This window comes from Panthera tigris, chromosome D3 (genome assembly GCF_018350195.1).
Source record: "Panthera tigris isolate Pti1 chromosome D3, P.tigris_Pti1_mat1.1, whole genome shotgun sequence".
NCBI classification, from domain to species: Eukaryota; Metazoa; Chordata; class Mammalia; order Carnivora; family Felidae; genus Panthera; species Panthera tigris.
In genome coordinates, this window is record NC_056671.1 from 69349930 (window position 1) to 69369223 (window position 19294).

The 19294-nt window shown below is 44.7% G+C and overlaps 1 protein-coding gene across 3 annotated transcripts in view; it reads right to left on the minus strand.

Moving 5' to 3' along the window:
• The window catches only part of MYO5B (myosin VB), a 338275-nt gene that overhangs the window by 215070 nt on the left and 103911 nt on the right, over positions 1–19294 (minus strand). For 2 of the 3 annotated variants that reach the window (XM_042961932.1, XM_042961931.1), the window contains exons 1-2: positions 13895–13953; positions 7069–7171 (exon numbers count right to left, since the gene is read on the minus strand). The exons of the other annotated variant lie outside the window; for it this stretch is intronic. In XM_042961932.1, the coding sequence (XP_042817866.1) occupies positions 7069–7171; positions 13895–13923 (132 nt within the window). In that variant the 5' untranslated portion in view covers positions 13924–13953. Of the gene's footprint in view, positions 1–7068; positions 7172–13894; positions 13954–19294 lie in introns of those variants that run through there. 3 annotated transcript variants of the gene reach the window in all.

Consider the following 19294-nt stretch of genomic DNA (forward strand, 5'->3'; position numbering starts at 1 on the left):
GAGACTTTTCTGAGCACCATCCTAGTCATCATACCAGGTCTTTTCTGTCCATTGTCATTTAATCCTCTTAACCCTTCCCATGAAGCACTGTGTTCCCCATTTCTATTAAAGCAGTTGAGGGGGCAGACAGGGGGCTGCAGCCCATAGCAGGCATGTCTCTCATGCAGCAACAGCAGGGTAAGCCTAGATCCTAGGGTGTCCGAGGTCCCTTCCTCTCCTACCACACTACACTGCATTTCCTGAGAAAGGGCAAGAGCTCTAGGCTTCTGATTCAGAGAAGTGGCACCAAAGAGGAGAGGACCCCAGGACAGGAAAGCTAAGTCCCCTATAAACAAGCTGCCAACACTCAATTTAAATTTAAGAGTGGCAAGCTTTCATCTATAACAGGAGCATGGGGCCAGAAACCCAGGCCAAAGACTTCCACCTTGCAGTACTCCTTCCTGCCACCAACACCTGTTTCCCAGGAGAAATATCGGCAACAATGTGTGGCTCTAACAGTAAATGTACAACATGCCAGGGCATGCCATGCCACAAAATGATCAGAAGGACTAGGCTTTGGTTCAGCAAGGTTGAGTGCAAATTTCAATATGCATCCAAGAATGCCTCAACCCCTGATAACCCTCCACTGACAGCTCTTGGATGATCTCATTTAAAAAACAGTCTCAAATGCAGCCATAGCTATGAGGACAACAAAGAGAAAAGTTTGGCAGGATGGTTCTTTTTTCTTTAGTTGCAAAAGAGGTGCCAAAGATTGAGCTTACACACTTAAGGTGGGAGCAATGGGCATCATACCATGTTCCCTTCCAACACCCTGACAATAAAGGGCACTAGGTCCTGGAGAGGTAAGACTTGCCTCGGAACAAAAGAGGCAAAGAGAGGAAGATGAAAAGAGGAAGATGAGAAGGGGGGGGCAGGGAAGAGGAAAGACGAATAAAAGTGGGGGAAAAGTACATAAACTCCAGGCAATAGCATACTAACCAGAGATCATCACCACCTCTTCTCTCTCCAAAAGTGATAACCATGGGTCAAAATTACAACGATCTACCTTCAGGGATCTATTCGCTCGGGTGTTAATAGCCTTCTGCAGTAAGGACACAAGCACTAAGGAAATGAAGGAACAAGGGTAAGCAGTGAGCAAATCTAGCACACATTCTGGTTCTAAAGGCAAAAGTCAATGTTTCTACTTAAGTCCTAGAGTGGCCCAATAGAGTCCTGATGGAAATATTTCACCTTTCTAGTACATGATAGCTTGAACAAGGGCCCAACTTTAGTTACCAGGGAAACACAAATTAAGAACAGAAGATATTGGGGCACCTGAGTGGCTCAGTCCGTTGAGCACCCGACTTCAGCTCAGGTCATGATCACACAGCAGGTTCAAGCCCCACTTCAGGCTCTGTGCTGACAGCTCTGTCTGGAGCCTGCTTCAGATTCTGTGTCTCCTTCTCTCTCTACCTGCCCCCCCCCCAAATCTCTCTCAAACATTAAAAAAAAAAAATACTACCATAACACCATCAGGATATACACTGAGAATAGCTAAAACAATAGAAGCAAGTGTTGCCAAGGATGCAAAGCAATTGGCATTTTCATATACTGTTCATGGACCCGCAAACAGGCACCACCACTTTGGAAAACCTACTTGGTACTATCCCTGGATGAACACAACATCCCGTGAGACAGCAATTCCACTACTGGACATATATCTAACAGAAATGTATACAAGCAAGGGGATGCCTGGGCAGCTCAGTCAGTTAAGCGTCTGACTTCAGCTCAGGTCATGATCTTGCAATTCGTGGATTCGAGCCCCGCATCAGGCTCTGTGCTGACAGCTCAGAGCCTGAAGTCTGCTTCAGATCTTCGGATTCCATGTCTCCCTCTCTCTGCTTCCCCAACCCCCCAACTCATGCTGTCTCTCTCAAAGATAAACATTAAAAAAAAAATTTTAAGTGATTTTTAAAAATGTATAAAAATGATTACCCAAAGATAGGTACAAGACTATTCACTGCAGCATTGTTTTTAATACCAAGAATTGGAAATAACTCAAATATCCATTCATTAGAATGGGCAATTAAATTCCAGTATATTTACCTTACAGTACAACAGTAATGAGGAAACTGCAAGCACAAGCAACCAAAAAAAAAAAAAATCCTAAACACAACATCGAGTAAAAGAATGCAGATGTAGGGGCACCTGGGTGGCTCACTCGGTTCAGCGTCCGACTTCGGCTCAGATCATGATCTCGCGGTCCATGAGTTCGAGCCCCGCGTCGGGCTCTGTGCTGACCGCTCAGAGCCTGTTTCCGATTCTGTGTCTCCCTCTCTCTCTCTCCCTGACCCTCCCCCATTCATGCTGTCTCAAAAATAAAGGTTAAAAAAACAGAATGCAGATGTACAAATATGTACGAAATTATTCCGTTTATATAAACTTCAAGAACAAGCAAAGGCAAGTAAGTGACAATGCTGGAAATCAAGATACACTTACTCTTGGAAAGGGTATAGTGACTGCACAGGCACACAAAGGAAACTTCCGGTGTGCAAAGTTCTCGCTCTCCATCAGGGGCTGGTCATGGGTGGGTTCAGTATGTGACAGTCATCAGGCTGTACCAGTAGGTGTTTTCCTAAATGGGTGTTGTTTCCACAGAAAGTCTAGTAAAAGCAGCTAGTGAATTTTGTATCTGGTTTTAAAACCCCTTCACCTTTGTGTCTATGTTATTTCAGTTTTCCCAAAAATGTTTAAGATTCACATTCCAGGACAATATGCCACACTTAGCCTATAGCTGCTGTTTCTCCACAGGATTCTGCCACACACCTCCAGGTAACACAGTCTACCTGCGGGGCCCCTCAGACCAATCATGGTCTTCCTACCACCACTTTAAAGTTAGCTCTGGGGCACCTGGGTGGCTCAGTCGGTTAAGCGTCCGACTTCAGCTCAGGTCACGATCTCGCAGTCCGTGAGTTCGAGCCCCACGTCAGACTCTGGGCTGATGGCTCGGAGCCTGAAGCCTCCTTCCGATTCTGTGTCTCCCTCTCTCTTTGTGCCCCTCCCCCATTCATGCTCTGTCTCCAAAATAAATAAACGTTAAAAAAAAATAAAGTTAGCTCTGAGTGATGAAAACCCTCTTAATTTCCTTTCCTCTGGGCAGAGCCCACTCTCTGGCCCCAGGATGGAGAAATCTCATTCACTTTGAAATACCTGCCAGACTCTCCCCTGGAGCCCATGAATGGATGACTGCTTGAATGACTGCCACTCCTTCTGTACATTTTCCACTCTCCCAGGTCCTTGGAGAAACCTGGCCTTGAGGGAGCTGGCACTGAGAGAAGTCATGGAGAGGCATGAGCCCCTGTACCAGGAGGATGAGACTCAGTGTGGGGCAAAGCACCTATTTCACCCTTGGGCAATGGCCCAGCTGGGCAGTCTCCAAAGGCATGCCTGCTTTCCATTCTGTCGATTCTACACTGGGGCAGACAATAATGGAGAGAGAGAACAGGGCAGTGTCCAAAGCAAGCCCTTCAAGTAGCCAGACACTATAGTGGTTTGATGTTAGTTACTAGGTTAACCCAGTTAACTACCCATACTTAACTATAGACTCAATGTTTTTGGCCCCCAAATTCACATTAAGCTCTAATACCCAATATGATGGTATTCAGAGGTGGGGCCTTTGGAAGGTGATTAGGTCATGAGACCCCATGAATGGGATGAGTATCCTTCTAAGAGAGCCAAAGAGATCTTCCTTGGCCCTTCCACCATGTGGCATCACAGCAAGACAACAGCTAACCCCGAAACAGGCCCCCACCTGACAGCAGATCCTGGCCCCTTAATCCTGGACTTTCCAGTCTCCAAACCATAAGAAATCAATGTTTTGGCCCCCTAGTCTAGGATGTCCTGTTACAGCAGTTTGGAAGGTCTAAGACATGACCCTTTCCCAAAGGCTATGTGTCTAGGCACCAGAAGGAAATATGAACAAGGGACAGAGAACATGCTATCACTTCCCAGGTAGCCCCTTCCAGACCTTCACCTTTATCCAAGCAAACCCACTGGAGAACCCCCTAACGGTCACATTCATTTCTCCACCTGTCCCTTCAGTGCTCCTGGTCCACAGGTTACTCCCAAGTAGACATCTTTACCAAGTATGGTGGGAAACCAACTTGCCCCACAGCTGCCCCAACAATCATGCAGTGACAAGAGGCCAGCAGACCTCCACATGCCACTTATAGGTCAGTCACATTCAAACCAAGTCTCCTGAAGGTGTTAGAGTAAGACAAAGGGAAGAGAGACAAACGAAAAAAAATACATCCAAAGCCTCACTGGAGGGAGTTGTGCTCAACAGTAACTGCTTACAGAACACTTGCTATGCAAAAGCATCATGCAAGGGACTATAGGATGAGCCACCACACTCCCACACTAAGGGGACTAAAGACATACAGGGGCAAAGCTCTTGTCCAACGTCATGGAGTGTGCCTGCACCCGGAGGAAGGTATCTGAGCAGTCTCTGGCCAGGCATCTGCCCATCCCAACTCTGTCCAGGGGCCTGCATTTCAAGTTGGGGGATTACTTTAAAATGCCAAACTTCATTAACCCTAAAATGACCAGGAGATAGGGGCTAAGAATATCATTTTCACGCAACTGGGAGCAACCTGAACTTGGAAGACAATGAGTCACCTGACTCCAACACACCTTCTAAGCAAGCATCCGCTGTGTTCTCCAGCAGCTTTGCCAGTATTCCCTTCACCCTCCACCTTTTAACAAGCTGACAAGGCCTGCATTTAGGTCAGCCTCTCCAGTGGCTCCCTCCCTCCCCTGGGGCCAGCAGCCCTCAGGATAAATTATCTTGACCTACAATCACCAGGGGACTGGCTGGCAGTGCTGGGTGAAGACGCCCTATCTCCAGAGCCTGAGGGACCCTCCAGCCCATTCTCCCACACAGGAGGATCCTAAACCCTTGGGAAAACAAAGCTCTATTTTTAAATAACTTGCTAACAGCTAACAAAAGCTAACGGATGGCTCGGGATCTTGCATCCAGGAGTTACTGTAAAGATGGTGGGAAAGGGGCAAAAAAAAAAAAAAACACCATGAGGGAAATGTCCTCATTGAGAAGGTGTACAATCCCCTCACTGTGATAAGATTAAAAAGCTCTCTCCAAAACAACAAGTTACCACACTCGGAGGCTGGTTTGGGAATTTTGGAAGGGTTTTTGATCAAGTACACAAATCAGGTATCCTGGGATATAAAGACTCTCATAGAAAAAGTCCTATTTCTGGGCAATTTTTTCAGTGCTGGTAACTTAATACCATGATTCACACATGCAGTCTTCTCGATCCTCCCCCTGTTGGAAAATAAAGCCTGAGTTCCAGAAATTCTTAATTGTCTACCAAGAAGGAACCACGGAAGGGAGAGGGGTTTTAGACTAGCCTAGTGGCCCTTTTTGCCCCGTCACCATTCACTTCACATTCCCCAAATTCTTGGTTAGAAACTTGACATTTTACCACAAAGTGATTCATTTGTTTTAGCAATTCTTTCCTAAAAAATGCAAATAAGCCTCTAAGAATATAGTATGTTGGGAATTCCCACCCTTACAACAAACCTGTTTAGTGCCTTTTGGAGAAAAAGAGTTGAGAGCAGTCTCTCAGAGGAAATAGCTTTTTTGCATTGTCAAGGCAACTTCAAGAGCAGTGAACTTCAGGGCCCATAAAGGTACCAAGGGCTGGAGGAGGTTTGAAAAGAGGGCCAAACCTAATAGGAGGTAGGCAAAATGCCAGACATCACTGTCATGTCTAAACCACGAAGCACACCCCATGCCCCATGGTTAGACCCCAAGGCCTCCCTCAGCCTCACAGTGGGAATTTTCATAACTCAGGTGTATTATGGACCAAATAAGTTGACCCAGAAACAGTCACTGGCAGCAAGGTTTCTAAAAGACAACTCCAAATACTTGGGGGGAAATTTTTTTTGTAGCTGTCTAGTCATATTAGGGGCAACCTACACTTAAAAATGCATTCTTGAAAACTCAAACCAATTCAGGATCAAGAACCTCACTCTTCACTGTGCTTAAAGCTAGGACCCTAAGTAGATGTGTGTGATATTAGCATGTTCCACCTATCTTTTTCAGAGCCCCGATCCCTTCTACCTCAAGAGACTGGCCTAATAACTGCAGGAGTAGGACCTAAACATCGTTCTGATCCCCTACCCCAACTGCTTTGTCTCCTAATAGCTCACTTAGTCACTGACATTCATCTCAGTTTAGCTAAGAACTTGAAACTTCCACCCCGATAAAGACGACTTTTGGATTTGACGGAGAAGATGGCAGTTTAGCAAGCACGCGACAGGCTAGCAGAGCACAGAGGATGCAAAGACAAAACAGAAAAATTCAGTCCTTGCTTAGGGACATTAACTTCACTTTCAATCACAGCCTCAGAAGGCTTCCTGCATCTGGCCAACTATTCTGAAAACGTAGCAGCTCAGTTGCAAAGTCGCTCCCCAAGGCCACATACCACTGTGGGTGAAATGGGGGTATACCCCCTAGGGAGCATCGTCACCCTGACCCACAAGACCAGCAGGAATCTCAAACTCTGCCATCCACAGGCACCTACTCCAGTCCACCGCAAGGAAGATTTGCAATTTAAAGTCAATTACAGAATAGGACTTTGTCATCTCCCTGAACAACTGCCACAGGAGTGTCCTAGTAAAAAGATTCTGGAGCCAGACCGTCTGCCTCTTAGCTGTGTGGCTCAGGCTAGTCACATAACCTCCCTGGGCCTCAGTTTATCATCAGGTGCCTCCTGTGGGGTAGATGGGAAGATTCCAGGACATATCATATGGAGTTTTTAGACCAATCCCTGGCATCTGTTAGCTAACATAGTGGCAATTTCAATTCGTGGAAATTGAGCCTCAATTTCCTCCTTTGCAAAGCAAGAAGGGAAAGGAAAAAAAAAAAGAGGAACACCTGTTTCCCCCTTAGCTTTTTACCCAGGATGAACTACATGTCAATTCCAACAGAGTGAAAGATTTATCCTTTATTAGCTTTATCTTCTGGGTTATACACATTTATTATTATTTTTACTATCTCCACTTTACCACTTTGTTCTCCTCTCTGGACCATTCTGTTTTCTGTCCCTTGCAGTGGGTTGCTAGGTGCAAAAGTGTGTTCACGGGGAATCTAAACGACATCACCTGACACCTGAGAGAGAGAGAGAGAGAGACCCTTAAATGGAACTATCAACTCAGTTTCCAAATCCCTTCTTTGCAATCCCTGGCAGAAATACGGTTATCCAGTTTGGGCCCTACATACAGTCAGGGCTGGAGAACTCCTCACTCACAGCAGTGTTTGCCTTGCTGGAGACTTCCAGAGTTCTCTATGCTCCTACCTTCTGGGAACTTATGGCAAGATCTACACAGCCTGAGGATCTTGATGTTTGCTATGATGGAAGTGACAACAGAACTGGCTTATAGTTCCAAAGACCTTTTATCTTCACCTGGCTTAAACCTCACAACTCCCCTAAGAAGTAGGTAGGATAAATATCATTCCACCTCTGGAATGATAAAAATAAAGGGGCAGAGGAGGCAGGGCTTGGCAAGTTGAAAGGGACTTCCCGTCCACTTATCCTGTGTGTCTGCAGAGTCAGGACTGGAGCCCATGTTTTTGAAGCGGCTTTCTGGCCACTTCCACCTTGTGCCCAGTTCAGAGCCATGACACATCCACGTTCCCCGCCGTATGTGAGAACATCACCAGCCTTCCCAGCTTCTGTCTACATTACTCATGAGTGGCCAGTTTTTCCAACATATGAACAATACAGCATATTAGTTGAATTAGGAAACCAAAAGTATATCAGGAAAAGCCTTCAGACCTATTTCTTAGAACTTCATAAAATCTCAATCTGTAACCCCTAGAGTCATCATTAGCTAATAAACAGCCCATCTCCACTCCCAGGCTAAACAAAGACTATTTTATCCATTTACTTTTCCAAAGGGCACCAGCCATTCGCTTATCACCGCCTTCTTGAAATTATGTATACTGTGAAACCGAGATAACCAAACCGTTTAAAACTAAGTTACAAGGTGATGTAATCACCCATAAAAGTGCAAAGATCATTTAACACATGTAGGCTGTTTATGATAGAGCTGTGGCCCACAGGCAAGGGCAACCACTCAGAGTAGAGTAGAAACCCTCCTAGTTTTCAATTCCTTTCTGAGAAGCCCTATTTCCCATTTTAGCTTTGACCACTGTTAACACAGGCATGGCAAGTGGGGAGAGGACACAATTATCTATTTGCCTCCCTGAGTCCATAAATTGCAAGGTCTCCGTAAAAGCTTCAGCTCCCTTTCTGTGGGACGCTGCAGTTTGAGTTGACCATGAAGTAGTCACAGTGGAGGGGGTGAAGAGGAGGGGAGCCCCGTGGGTCAAGTCTGCCCAACAGTACAAGGAGAGGAGCTGTGGCCACCTGCCCCCAGGAAGCTGAGAAAAGCAGCCGGGCATGACCACCAGCACACAGGTCAGAACTTCAAGGTCTCCTGCAAAGGAACCTCCAAGAGCTGCTCCCAGGAAACTCCGTCCAGGTGAAAGGTTTCTTTCCAGGCTCTTTGTTATTACTCTTTGAAACTTAATAAACCATTTTTTACTCTCAGCCTACAGGGAGAAGATCTCATCCCCATCCTGATTAACAATGCCACATTAATAAAACATTCTTGGATCCATTAGTTCAAATAAATATTTAAGCACCAACGTAGCAGGTGCCAGGACAGATGCACGGACAATTCAGACAGTCCCTAGTCCAGGCGACCAGCACTTCCCAATGCTTGGCCAGATCTCCTCAGGCCTCTGGAGTCACACACACACAGTTTTTGCCAGGGAGGTTTAGTCAACAATCTTGTGAGAAGCCCCAGGTCTTACAGGGAGGCCAACAGAGATTCTCCTTACAGAGATGTCAGAACACTGGTCTAACAAGCCAGGCCCTAAATATCATCTGGCTATTCTGTGCCCAGAACAGAGCTTAACAGACACATGCCATAGGCAGTCATTACCAATGTGGCTGGAAAGTTATAAATTTCACCAAACATTCTAGGTTTGAATACAATGGGATGACATGGGGCAGTGGAAAAATGGGTCAGGTGCAAACCAAGTCACCTGGGGGTTCTAATCTCTGGCACAGAAATGTGACTCATCAAATCCCTACTTACCTTCTCACCGAGCCTATGTTTATTTCTGTGAATCTCTAGCATGTCAGGATCTTTCCTTTTAAAAACACTTAACCATAAAATGTTGCAGATTTTATGTACAGAGGAGTTGGAGAAGATAGCCATATCCCCAGCATACAATCTTAACATGTTATAGCCTGTTTCTACTCCTTAGGTTTTTAAAAACAAACACAAAGTCATGGTTGAGGGTTCCTTCATCATTGCACTGCTCTCTACCTAAAGAACTGGACAGTGTAGCGATTCTCTCATATGCATGTTGGCATATCAAGACTACATCAATTTACATCCATAAATACACAGTGTAGTTTGGCTGTCTACTTGAGACAAATGGTAGCATATACTATATACTCCATGATTTTGCCCACTCACCATTGATACTTCCCTTGTTACACAGATATCTGATGCACCAATTTCAGTGTTTCACTGTAGGTGTGTATATACCATTGTTTATCCAACTCTCCAACTGGTGAGCCTCATAAGTGTTCAAACACTCCTCGGTATCTATTATGGATGTCACACACCATGGGGGCATTGAAGATCTAAAAGCAAGTTATGTAACTCTTGCACATAGGCCAAAAATAAAGAGCTCCCTTGTGGAAATGCCACCGTTGGAGGAATCTTGCTGACCACACCAGCAGCTATGGCCATCTATGTGTAGAGCCCAGAGGGACAAAGTCTTAGGAAATGAGCCTAGAGGTCTCACAGTGACAGGCAGAGGCTAAAGCCATGAGCACAGACAGGTTGGCCAAGAGTCAAACCACAGAATCACAAAACATGAAAATACATCTTTCATGCCACTAAATGATGGGGTGGTTTGTATACAGCAACCAATGACCAAAACAGGTAGTCACTCTGTAATATCCCCAAACCAGACCAACTGAGAGTGGTAGCCCTCTCTAGAAAATCATGCAGAGACCCACAACGATGGCACATCTAGGGTGTCCAACAGCTGTAAATACGACCATGCATCGCCATTACCCAACCCCTTAACAGTACGTCACCAAGGACACATCCCAGTATTTCAGCCTTCTCCCAGCATCCTGAGAGCCTTCCCTAAGCTACAGCCAGGTAGGATTTTGATGTTGGCAAACAACTGCCTGTTTACACCCCCAGCTGCTCTGGGAAAGGACCTTGGACAAACGCCTTGGAGACGATTATAATGCTGAATGGTAATGGAATCATATTGTGCTTGTCTGCTTCTGTCCATCAGCTATGCAGACCTGAGCAAAAGCCACCACACCAACATGTGAGAATAGCAACAAAGACACCCAGGTGTTTTCTAGTTAGGGCTGAAGGCCTGAGTAACAGAGCACAGGGTACCAAGCTCAGGCTGCCAGTTCTGATCTGTGAGGCACCTTCCTCAGGAAGATCTCTTGTGAGGGAAGCACAGGTAATGTTAGGTGCACATGCACCAAGCTGAGAAGGGCCTGGGGACTCTGCTCTTTCCAGTGGGGAAGAGAAAAAACTTCCACATACATCCACAATACAGGGGGGAAAAAAGTACCAAGAGCCCCAAGAGCAGTAGGCATTAGATGCCACTAACCAAGAGGTGGCAGGAATTCTACTAGCTAGAGAGGCAAGGGAAGCTTTGTGGAAACATTAACATGGGAGCAGAGCTTTGAAGGACGTGCAAGGACGGGGAACAGGCGTCCCAGGAAGAGAATCTCTCCTAGAACATACGGCAGCCACCGTGGGGGAGGGGGCCTGCTTGAAGGCCGGCCGTGGGTTTAGTGGACAAAGGACGGTACAAGGAAGTCAGGATTACAGATGATAGAGGACCCTCAACACCATGCTCAGAAGAGAGGACTTCACACTCTAGGAAGCTACTCAGTTTCTGAACCAGATAAAGGCGAGATCAGAGCTGAGCCTCAGGAAGCTTCACTGGGCAGGTGTCACTGGGAAGAGCTACCACACATCCGAAAAGTGACTTCCATTCCTTTTGTCCCCACCCCAGGCAGCTTAAATATAGGTGGGAACACTGGGGAAACCAGAGGCAAAATCTTTTTGACAAAAATGGGTTTTCTTCGGTTTAACTCCAGGTTAGCTCATTAGGAACAGAACAGACAACAATGAATTGCTTTTTAAAATTCTACATTTTGACATATCCTCTTGCACAACCCATAGTCTTGCCCTCCTTCAAGCTTGAGCCTATACTTCAGAAATCACCAAATTTCTCTAATTACCTGGATTAGGCATTTGAGCACACAGTCATTTAAGATGTATGCATTCGTGTATGTATAATTTATATCCCCATCTTCCAAAAATGACTTGTAGCAAAGCAATTCATTTCATACTGTCTTTTCCAGTCACTGTTTTGCATATCTATCTTATCTACCCATCCACATTATAAACTTTTGAAGGATTGTGTATCATACATCTTTGGTTTTTCCAAAATGCTCAATCCAGTAGAAAGTGCATGCTAGTGCCTGACAGACCCTTGTAGGAAAATGTCCATTATTTCTGGCCACTCACCTGGCAAAAGTAACCTTCCAGAAGGCAAATATAATTTGTTCAAGTTCATCTCAAGCTTACATAATAGGAACCCTTCTTTAGGGGTTGGGATAGGAAAAGCACATCAGTGGAACCAGAAAAGACCCCAAATAGCCAAAGCAATCCTGGAAAAAAAAAAAAAAAAAAGCCAAAGCTGGAGGCATTGCAATCCCAGACTTTAAGCTGTACTGTAATCATCAAGACAGTATGGTTCTGGCACAAAACCAGACACAGATCAATGGAACAGAGAACCCAGGAATAGATCCACAAATGCATGGCCAACTAATCTCTGATAAAGCAAGAAAGAGTATCCAATGGAAAAAAAAAAGTCTCTTCAGCAAATAGTGCTGGGGAAACTAGACAGCAACATGAAGAATGAGCCTGGACCACTTTCTTACACCATACACAAAAATAAATTCAAAATGGGTGAAAGACCTAAATGTGAGATAGGAAATCACCAAAATCCTACAGGAGAAAATAGGCAACAACCTTTTTGACCTCGGCCACAGAAACTTCTTACTAGACATGTCTCTGGAGGCAAGGAAAACAAAAGCAAAAATTAACTATTGGGACTTCAGGATAAAAGCTTCTGCACAGAGAAGGAAACAATCAAAACTAAAAGGCAATGAAAGAACGGAAAATATTTGCAAATGATATCTTATAAAGTGTTAGTATCCAAGGTCTATAAAGAACTTATCAAACTCAACACCTAACCACCCCCCAAAATAATCCAGTGAAGAAATGGGCAGAAGACATTAATAGACACTTTTTTCCAAAGACAACATCTAGATGGCTAACAGACACGAAAAGATCCTCAATATGACTCAGAGAAATACAAACCAAAACCACAATGAGACACCAACCTCACACCTGTCAGAACAGCTAAAATGAATAACTCAGGCAACAACAGATGATGTTGGCAAGGATGCAGAGAAAGGGAAACCCTTTTTGTGCCATTGGTGGGAATGCAAATTGGGACAGCCACTCTGGACAACAGTGCAGTTTCCTCAAAAAAGTAAAATAGAGCTACCCTATGACCCAGGCAATTGCACAACTAGGTATTTATCCAAAGGATACACAAATGCTGTTTCGAAGGGGCACATGCACTCCAATGTTTATAGCAGTGCTATCGACAATAGTCAAATTATGGAATGAGCCCAAATGTCCATCAACAAATGAACAGATAAAGGAGAGGTGGCATATATACAATGGAATACTACTCGGTGACCAAAAAGAATAAAATCTTGCCATTTGCAACAATGTCGATGGAACTAGTGTATTATACTAAGCAAAATAGGTCAGAAAGTGACAAATATTTCACTCATATGGAATTTAAAAAAACATGAATAGAGGAAGGGAAGGAAAATGTAAAAACCATAAGAGACTCAAATACACAGAATAAACTGAGGGTTGCTGGAGGGGAGGTGGGGGGAGGATGGGCTCAATGAATGATGGGCATTAAGGAGGGCACTTGTTGGGATGAGCACTGGGTGTTGTATGGAAACCAATTTGATGACAAATTAATTAAAAAAAAAAAGGAAAAGCAAATCAACACTTCCTCTGAGGAAAATTTTGTGTCCCCTTCCCCAAATTCACATTGAAACCTAATCCCCAGTGTGATGGTGTTTGGAGGTAGGACCTTTAGAAGGGCATAGCAAGTCTCCAGAGTGGAGTCCTTACAGGTAGCATAAGTGCCTTTATGCAGGGCTGAAAAGACCAGAATTATTCCCTCCCACCATGTGAGAACACATGAAGAGGACAGTCTTCACCATACCCCAAATCTTCTGGCACCTCCATCTTAGACTGCCCAACCTCCAGAATTTGGGGAAATAAATTTGTTTATAAGCCACTGAGTCTATGACATTTTATTACAGCAGTCCAAATGAACTGAAACACAGGGATTCCAGGAAACAACAGCTATAGGATGTTAACTAATATCCCTCACTGGATTTGCTTCCACATCCATCTAACTCCCCTACCAACTTCCACGTGCTCTACAATTAGCATTTACAATGAACGGGGCAATCCCCACCATCCCACCACAGTGGATTTTCTGCAGCTGCTCCTGCTCCCTTTTAATCCTTGATTTTTTTTAAACCAAGATTTCAAAATCTATTTTTAAAAATCAAAGCAGAGTAGCCTCCTTGCAGTTTATGCACCAAAGACTTCCTACAACTGATCTGGCATGTGTTATAATACAATACAGGGGAGTTACCACCTCTTGGATCCATTCAGAAAGAGCCACATTGTATCACCACTTCTACAACATGGTCCCCAATTCTTCTACAGCCTAAGTAAGGGTTTTATCAACATGCAAATAAGCTATGTTCTAAGTTCTAAACGTGGAAGTCAGAATTGACTTTTTCCATAGAAACAATCCTAGAAGCCATAGGTTCCCCAGGACAGCCCACACAACCTATAAGCCCCAAATAGAGTAAACCTGTTTCTATGAAGACATGCATGTCAAATCACGTATCAGAAGATGTGTGCCTGGGTAGCCCTGTGCCACCAGCATAAGGGAATTCTCGTAAGAGGGGGCCCTACCTGAAGACCTGAAGAGGAACAGCCCCACCAGCGCATATGGATGCACTGCAACCACTTGTCACTGGTCAAAGGAAACCGGACAGAGTCCTCTAGTATCATTCAAATGTCCCAGAGGTTTATAAAGGAGTTGCCAAATGTCTGGCAGTCCCTCTCACAGCAGCTTTATCAGTGAGCACTCGGGGATATAAATGTTGTGCATCCCCCTCCTATACCAGGAGGTAGTTCTTTAGGACTCCGTCTGCAAAGTCTCCTAGGGCATTTACAAATATACTCGCTCAACTTATTGACACGCCTGTCCTTGTATTCTCAGAAATTCAACATCCACAAATACTAAAGTGGTCATTACCATTTAGAGACAGCACTTTAACAGTATTCAACGTACACTAATCTCATCCCTGAATCCTCAGAGCCATCCCATGGTGTAGGTATACTCAGACAAGTTAAGGGATGCACCTACACAGAAAGTAACTGGTAGCCCCAAACGTCAACCCAAATCTAGCTACTATTCTGCTTCCCATTGGTCCAAGTTGCTGCTTTCCTGGTAAAGGAGGCTCTTGGGATCCACAGGCAGTCATTTGTTTATCAAATGAGCCACATGCCCAGAGCCACCTGACATACAGCCACACCCTGTTACACGCCACTCAGTAGCCCCTGGCTTCTGTTCAGTGTCTGCTTGCAGCTTCTGTTGATTTAAACTCCACTTACATACAGGTTTGTACCTAAAAGTCTCCCAAAACTTCAAATATACTAAAAGGAAAAAAGGGGGAAATCAGACAAGAAAAGGCAAAGGTTGGGCCAAGGGGATGATGTGCTCAAGCCATCCTCAAAAGCCTGGGAAACAAGAGACCTAAGTCAGGGCAGCCCCATCGTGGGCACTCACTGAATCATAGCCAAATCTTCTGCCAGTAGACTTGAGCTATTTTGAGCCCGTTACTTCATGAGACTCTAGCATCTGTTATGCTTCTGCAGGTTTCTAATTTCAGCTGCAAAGACAGAGTCCAGGAAATGAGGCAGACACATCTAAGGGCCTGCAGAAACAAAGAGAAGAATCCAAATGAATAACTGCCTGCCTTGAAGGGATTTCAAATAAGAGGCTCAAAAGATGGGAGGAGAAGATTAGTAGCAGAAATAAATGGTCAGTGAGAAAACCAAAGTAGCAGACACAGCCCTAAGCTGAAATTCTGAAGAATCATGAAGCCAACCACCAGTGATGGGAGAGGCTTGAGAAGAGACCACTGGGTCTCACATTGGAGAATGAGCAAAAGAGGAGGGAAAAAAAAAAAAAAAATCAGTGGCAAGCCCAAGGTTGACCCAGTTTAATGGGGAAGGGAGAACAGAGCAAAGAGCTCCGGCTTCTGGTCATGGTTGTGACCTCAGTAAGGCAGATGTGTTTGAAGCCCATGGTTCTGGCCCAGAGATCACGAGAAAGCATGCAGTCTTCTCAAGGAGCTATGAAAGGGTTATAAAGCTGCCATGGAAACTATGGGGCTCCTGGAAGAGGCTGGTCAAATGCTGAGCCAGACCAGAACTTTCAGCTTTCCAACAGGGGGATATTCAGTTTTTAAAAAGCCACCACGATGAATGAATGCCAGTGACATACTGGAACTCAAAAGGAAATTAAGTGGGGGAGGAAAGGCTACTGTAGTCGGCAGGAACAGAACATATTAAGTAGATCCTCTAATATTACTTGAATCACTGAATAAATGTCAAGACTGTTGGGCTCCAAAAATACTTTATTTCCAAGAATGTGAAAGCCTGTGCAGGACATAAAATTCAGAATGCATAAAGGAAACTGACATATTTGACAGCATTCATTGTTTTAAAGACCCTCCCTCAACAGTTTTAAAATCAAATGACAAAAGAAGAAAAACATTCACCAATAGACAACAGTTTACTGTCCATGGTTTTTGAAGCTCCTTTCAATCAGGTACAAAATATGAGCAATCTAAAAATAGAGGATTCAAAGAACTATAAAGGGCCAACCAACATATGAAAAGATGCTCCACCTCAATCAGGACTCAAGACCATTAAAAATACCACTTAACCTATGCATCTGGCAAAAAAAAAAAAAAAAAAAAAAAAAAAAAATTGAAAGACTGGTCCTATCAAGAGGGTAGACAGGTCTTCTACACAAGCACATGCTGGATGATGGACTCCATGGAGGTATTTACTACAGCATGGTTTATAATTATAAAATTGGAGAAGTGGGGTAAGTTTCCATCAACAGTGGGGGAGTAAGATTGTGCAGTCATCCATGTGAGTCATGAATACACAAGTACATGTAATTTGGAAAGATAATCAAGGTGTATTAAATGAAAAACACCATTACAAAACATATGTAGTATGATTTTTGTAATGATCTATAGATATATAGTCTGTGTTCGCAAAGGGCCAGTCTGGGAAGGTTACACCAAACCTCAGCTTATCTCTGATAAATCCGATAGAGAAACAATAATTAAACAGAGGAGATCTGTTGAGAAGGAGGGGTAAGGTTAATAAGTTTACTTTGTTTTCTACATATTTCTGATTTTCTATCATACTCATGAATTCTTGTGTAAGGAATTAAGATGTGCAAGATTGCATAAAGAAACGTAGAAAATGGCTTACTCCTTCCCTTCAGAATGAACTGCCATCCAGGAGAGACCTGCAGACATGGCCTTCACCCTGTACTACTGCCCCATGACCACATCTCACAAGAAAAAAAAAAAAAAAAGCAAAAGCGATCCTCAGGTAGTTTATCAAATATTTAACACAGACTGAATACTCTGGTGTCCTTAGAATTCTTATCCATGCATCTGGTACATGCCACACCGATGCCACTTGATACAATATTAACTTTCTGTAACTATCAGACCAACAAAAACAAACCAGGGCCCACTTCCTGTTGGATCTGCCCATTAGCCTAGACCTGTAGGTTTTAAACATTCCCTGCAACATCTCCCACAGAGGGACCCTCTTGAGTGCACCCATTTCAAAAATAAAAATGAAAATGTGCTCTCACTAAACTACCTTCTGTCACAGTCTGCCTGTCAAAGCTATTTATCCTTTGAGGACCGATGCCTTGGCATGGCCAAAGATTCCACCCGTGAAATAGAAGAGGAATTACCTGCATTTCCTTCCTCAGCACACCATGGCCTACAGTTAACCCAGGAAGTCAAGGGACTGAAGCAACATCTTGCTATGAAGACTAAAACCAGCTTACAGCAGTATTTCTGCTTATCCACTGGACACATAATGAAGCAGGTATGCCCACAGGGCTCCATGGGTGAGGACGGGGGGATCACCCCTGAGCTACAGACACACCTATGCCCAGCCTCCATTGCTAAGAACAACCACATGTGAAGCTGGCTGCCTTTTTGGAAATAGTCTATAATCATCTAAGAGACCTGGTTAAAAAGAATGAACCCCAGGGCCTTGACTGACCAGCTCCTTGCTCTGACCACCTCTGAGGAACGTTCCACAGTACAGGGGGCTGCTCAGCAACAGAGCCACCAGAACTCACACCCCCTAAAGTGAGCCACACCATTCAAAGCAATATTCTGAGAGCCCAAATGATGGCTGTTATGGCTCCTAGAAAAACGACCTTCACAGCCATTATGCTTGAAGGTATCCCTCAGGGGTAAAACTGTTCTAGCTTCAGTAAGAGAATGGAATCATGTGGAAGGGTCAGTCTGTCCCAAACATAGTAAACAAAGTAGATCAGTATCACCTACCTCACAATCCTGATTACTTCTAGTACCAGGCCATTCTCCTCATCACTAAGCTCAGAACTTTGGCCATGACTCTTGTGCCTCAACGCTCCACCACTAGGATGACCACATCATTTCCTGTCTAAACAGGGACATCTGAGAATGAAGGGAAGCACTTTTAATATTAGGTTGAACCATATGAAATTGCCTCACTTGACCATTTTTCACCAACAGAAAGGCAGCTTTCCATGACTAACCCAAGTCAGATCGATAGGCATAAACTAGGCATTTCCAGAGCCAACAAAGACCTGTGGTCACCTAGCATCTAAGCCATCGCCAAATCCTTTCCTACCCAGGGGCCCCTGGGTGGCTCAGTTGGTTAAGTGTCCGACTTCAGCTCATCTCATGGTACCTGGGTTTGAGCCCCATGTCGGGCTCTGTGCTGACAGCTCATAGCCTAGAGCCTACTTCTGATTCTGTGTTTCCCGCTCTCTCAAAAATAAACATTAAAAAATTAAAAAATTCTTTCCCACCTGTCTTGCCCCCCATCCCCGCCGCCAAACACTCCCCTTACATATGGGAATCGTCTTGGTCCACACATTTGTTCTCTGCCTTTCCACATAGGCTGGTGAGTGTCCCAGGTCTCTAATCTCTCTAACCCATCCTACCTAGCAGCTGGTCGATCCACTTTACTCAAACACCCATCTGGCGTAGTCACTCCTGGTTCAGGAAGGATCAGCATTTCCAGAGCCCCTTTGAGACCAAACATCCTAGGCTGTTGTTCAAGGCCCTCTAGGCTGACTCTCCACTGGCCACGGTTTCCACTCTCAACCTGACTGACCTTTAAAAGCCTTTTCTACTGGCCTGAGCACATGGAGTAGACTTTAAAAACAATGACAAAAACTCCAACGCCCTCTACCCTGCCCCTGCATTCCTGTTCCCGCCCCAGGCACAACATTGGATTCTCTGCTGGTTCCTCAACACGGCAGTGATATTCCACTACCTCCAGGCACAGTCTGCTCTCAGCTCCCCTGGGAGGCCCTGCTGAGCCCGCAGACCTTGCAGCCTCACCTAGCACCCACCCATGAGGCCAGTGTGAACAGGCACTGTCCCACGCACTTAAGTCAGTCAAACCGAATTACTCAATTTCCTAAGCAAGCCCCAGACTTTTCAAAATACTGCTGCTAATATGGTTTCTTCTTTCGGGAATGTTCCATTCCTTTCCTATCTCATCTTCTTGAAACCCTCCCCATCCTTCTTGACTCAAGCCTTCTGACTTTCCTCCCATACCCACTCCCCACAGACAAATCTCTCAAACCCATCCTGCCTCTCTTGTGACATGCTGTTGCTTCTGGCTGGACACAGAGCTGCTCATCCACTTATCT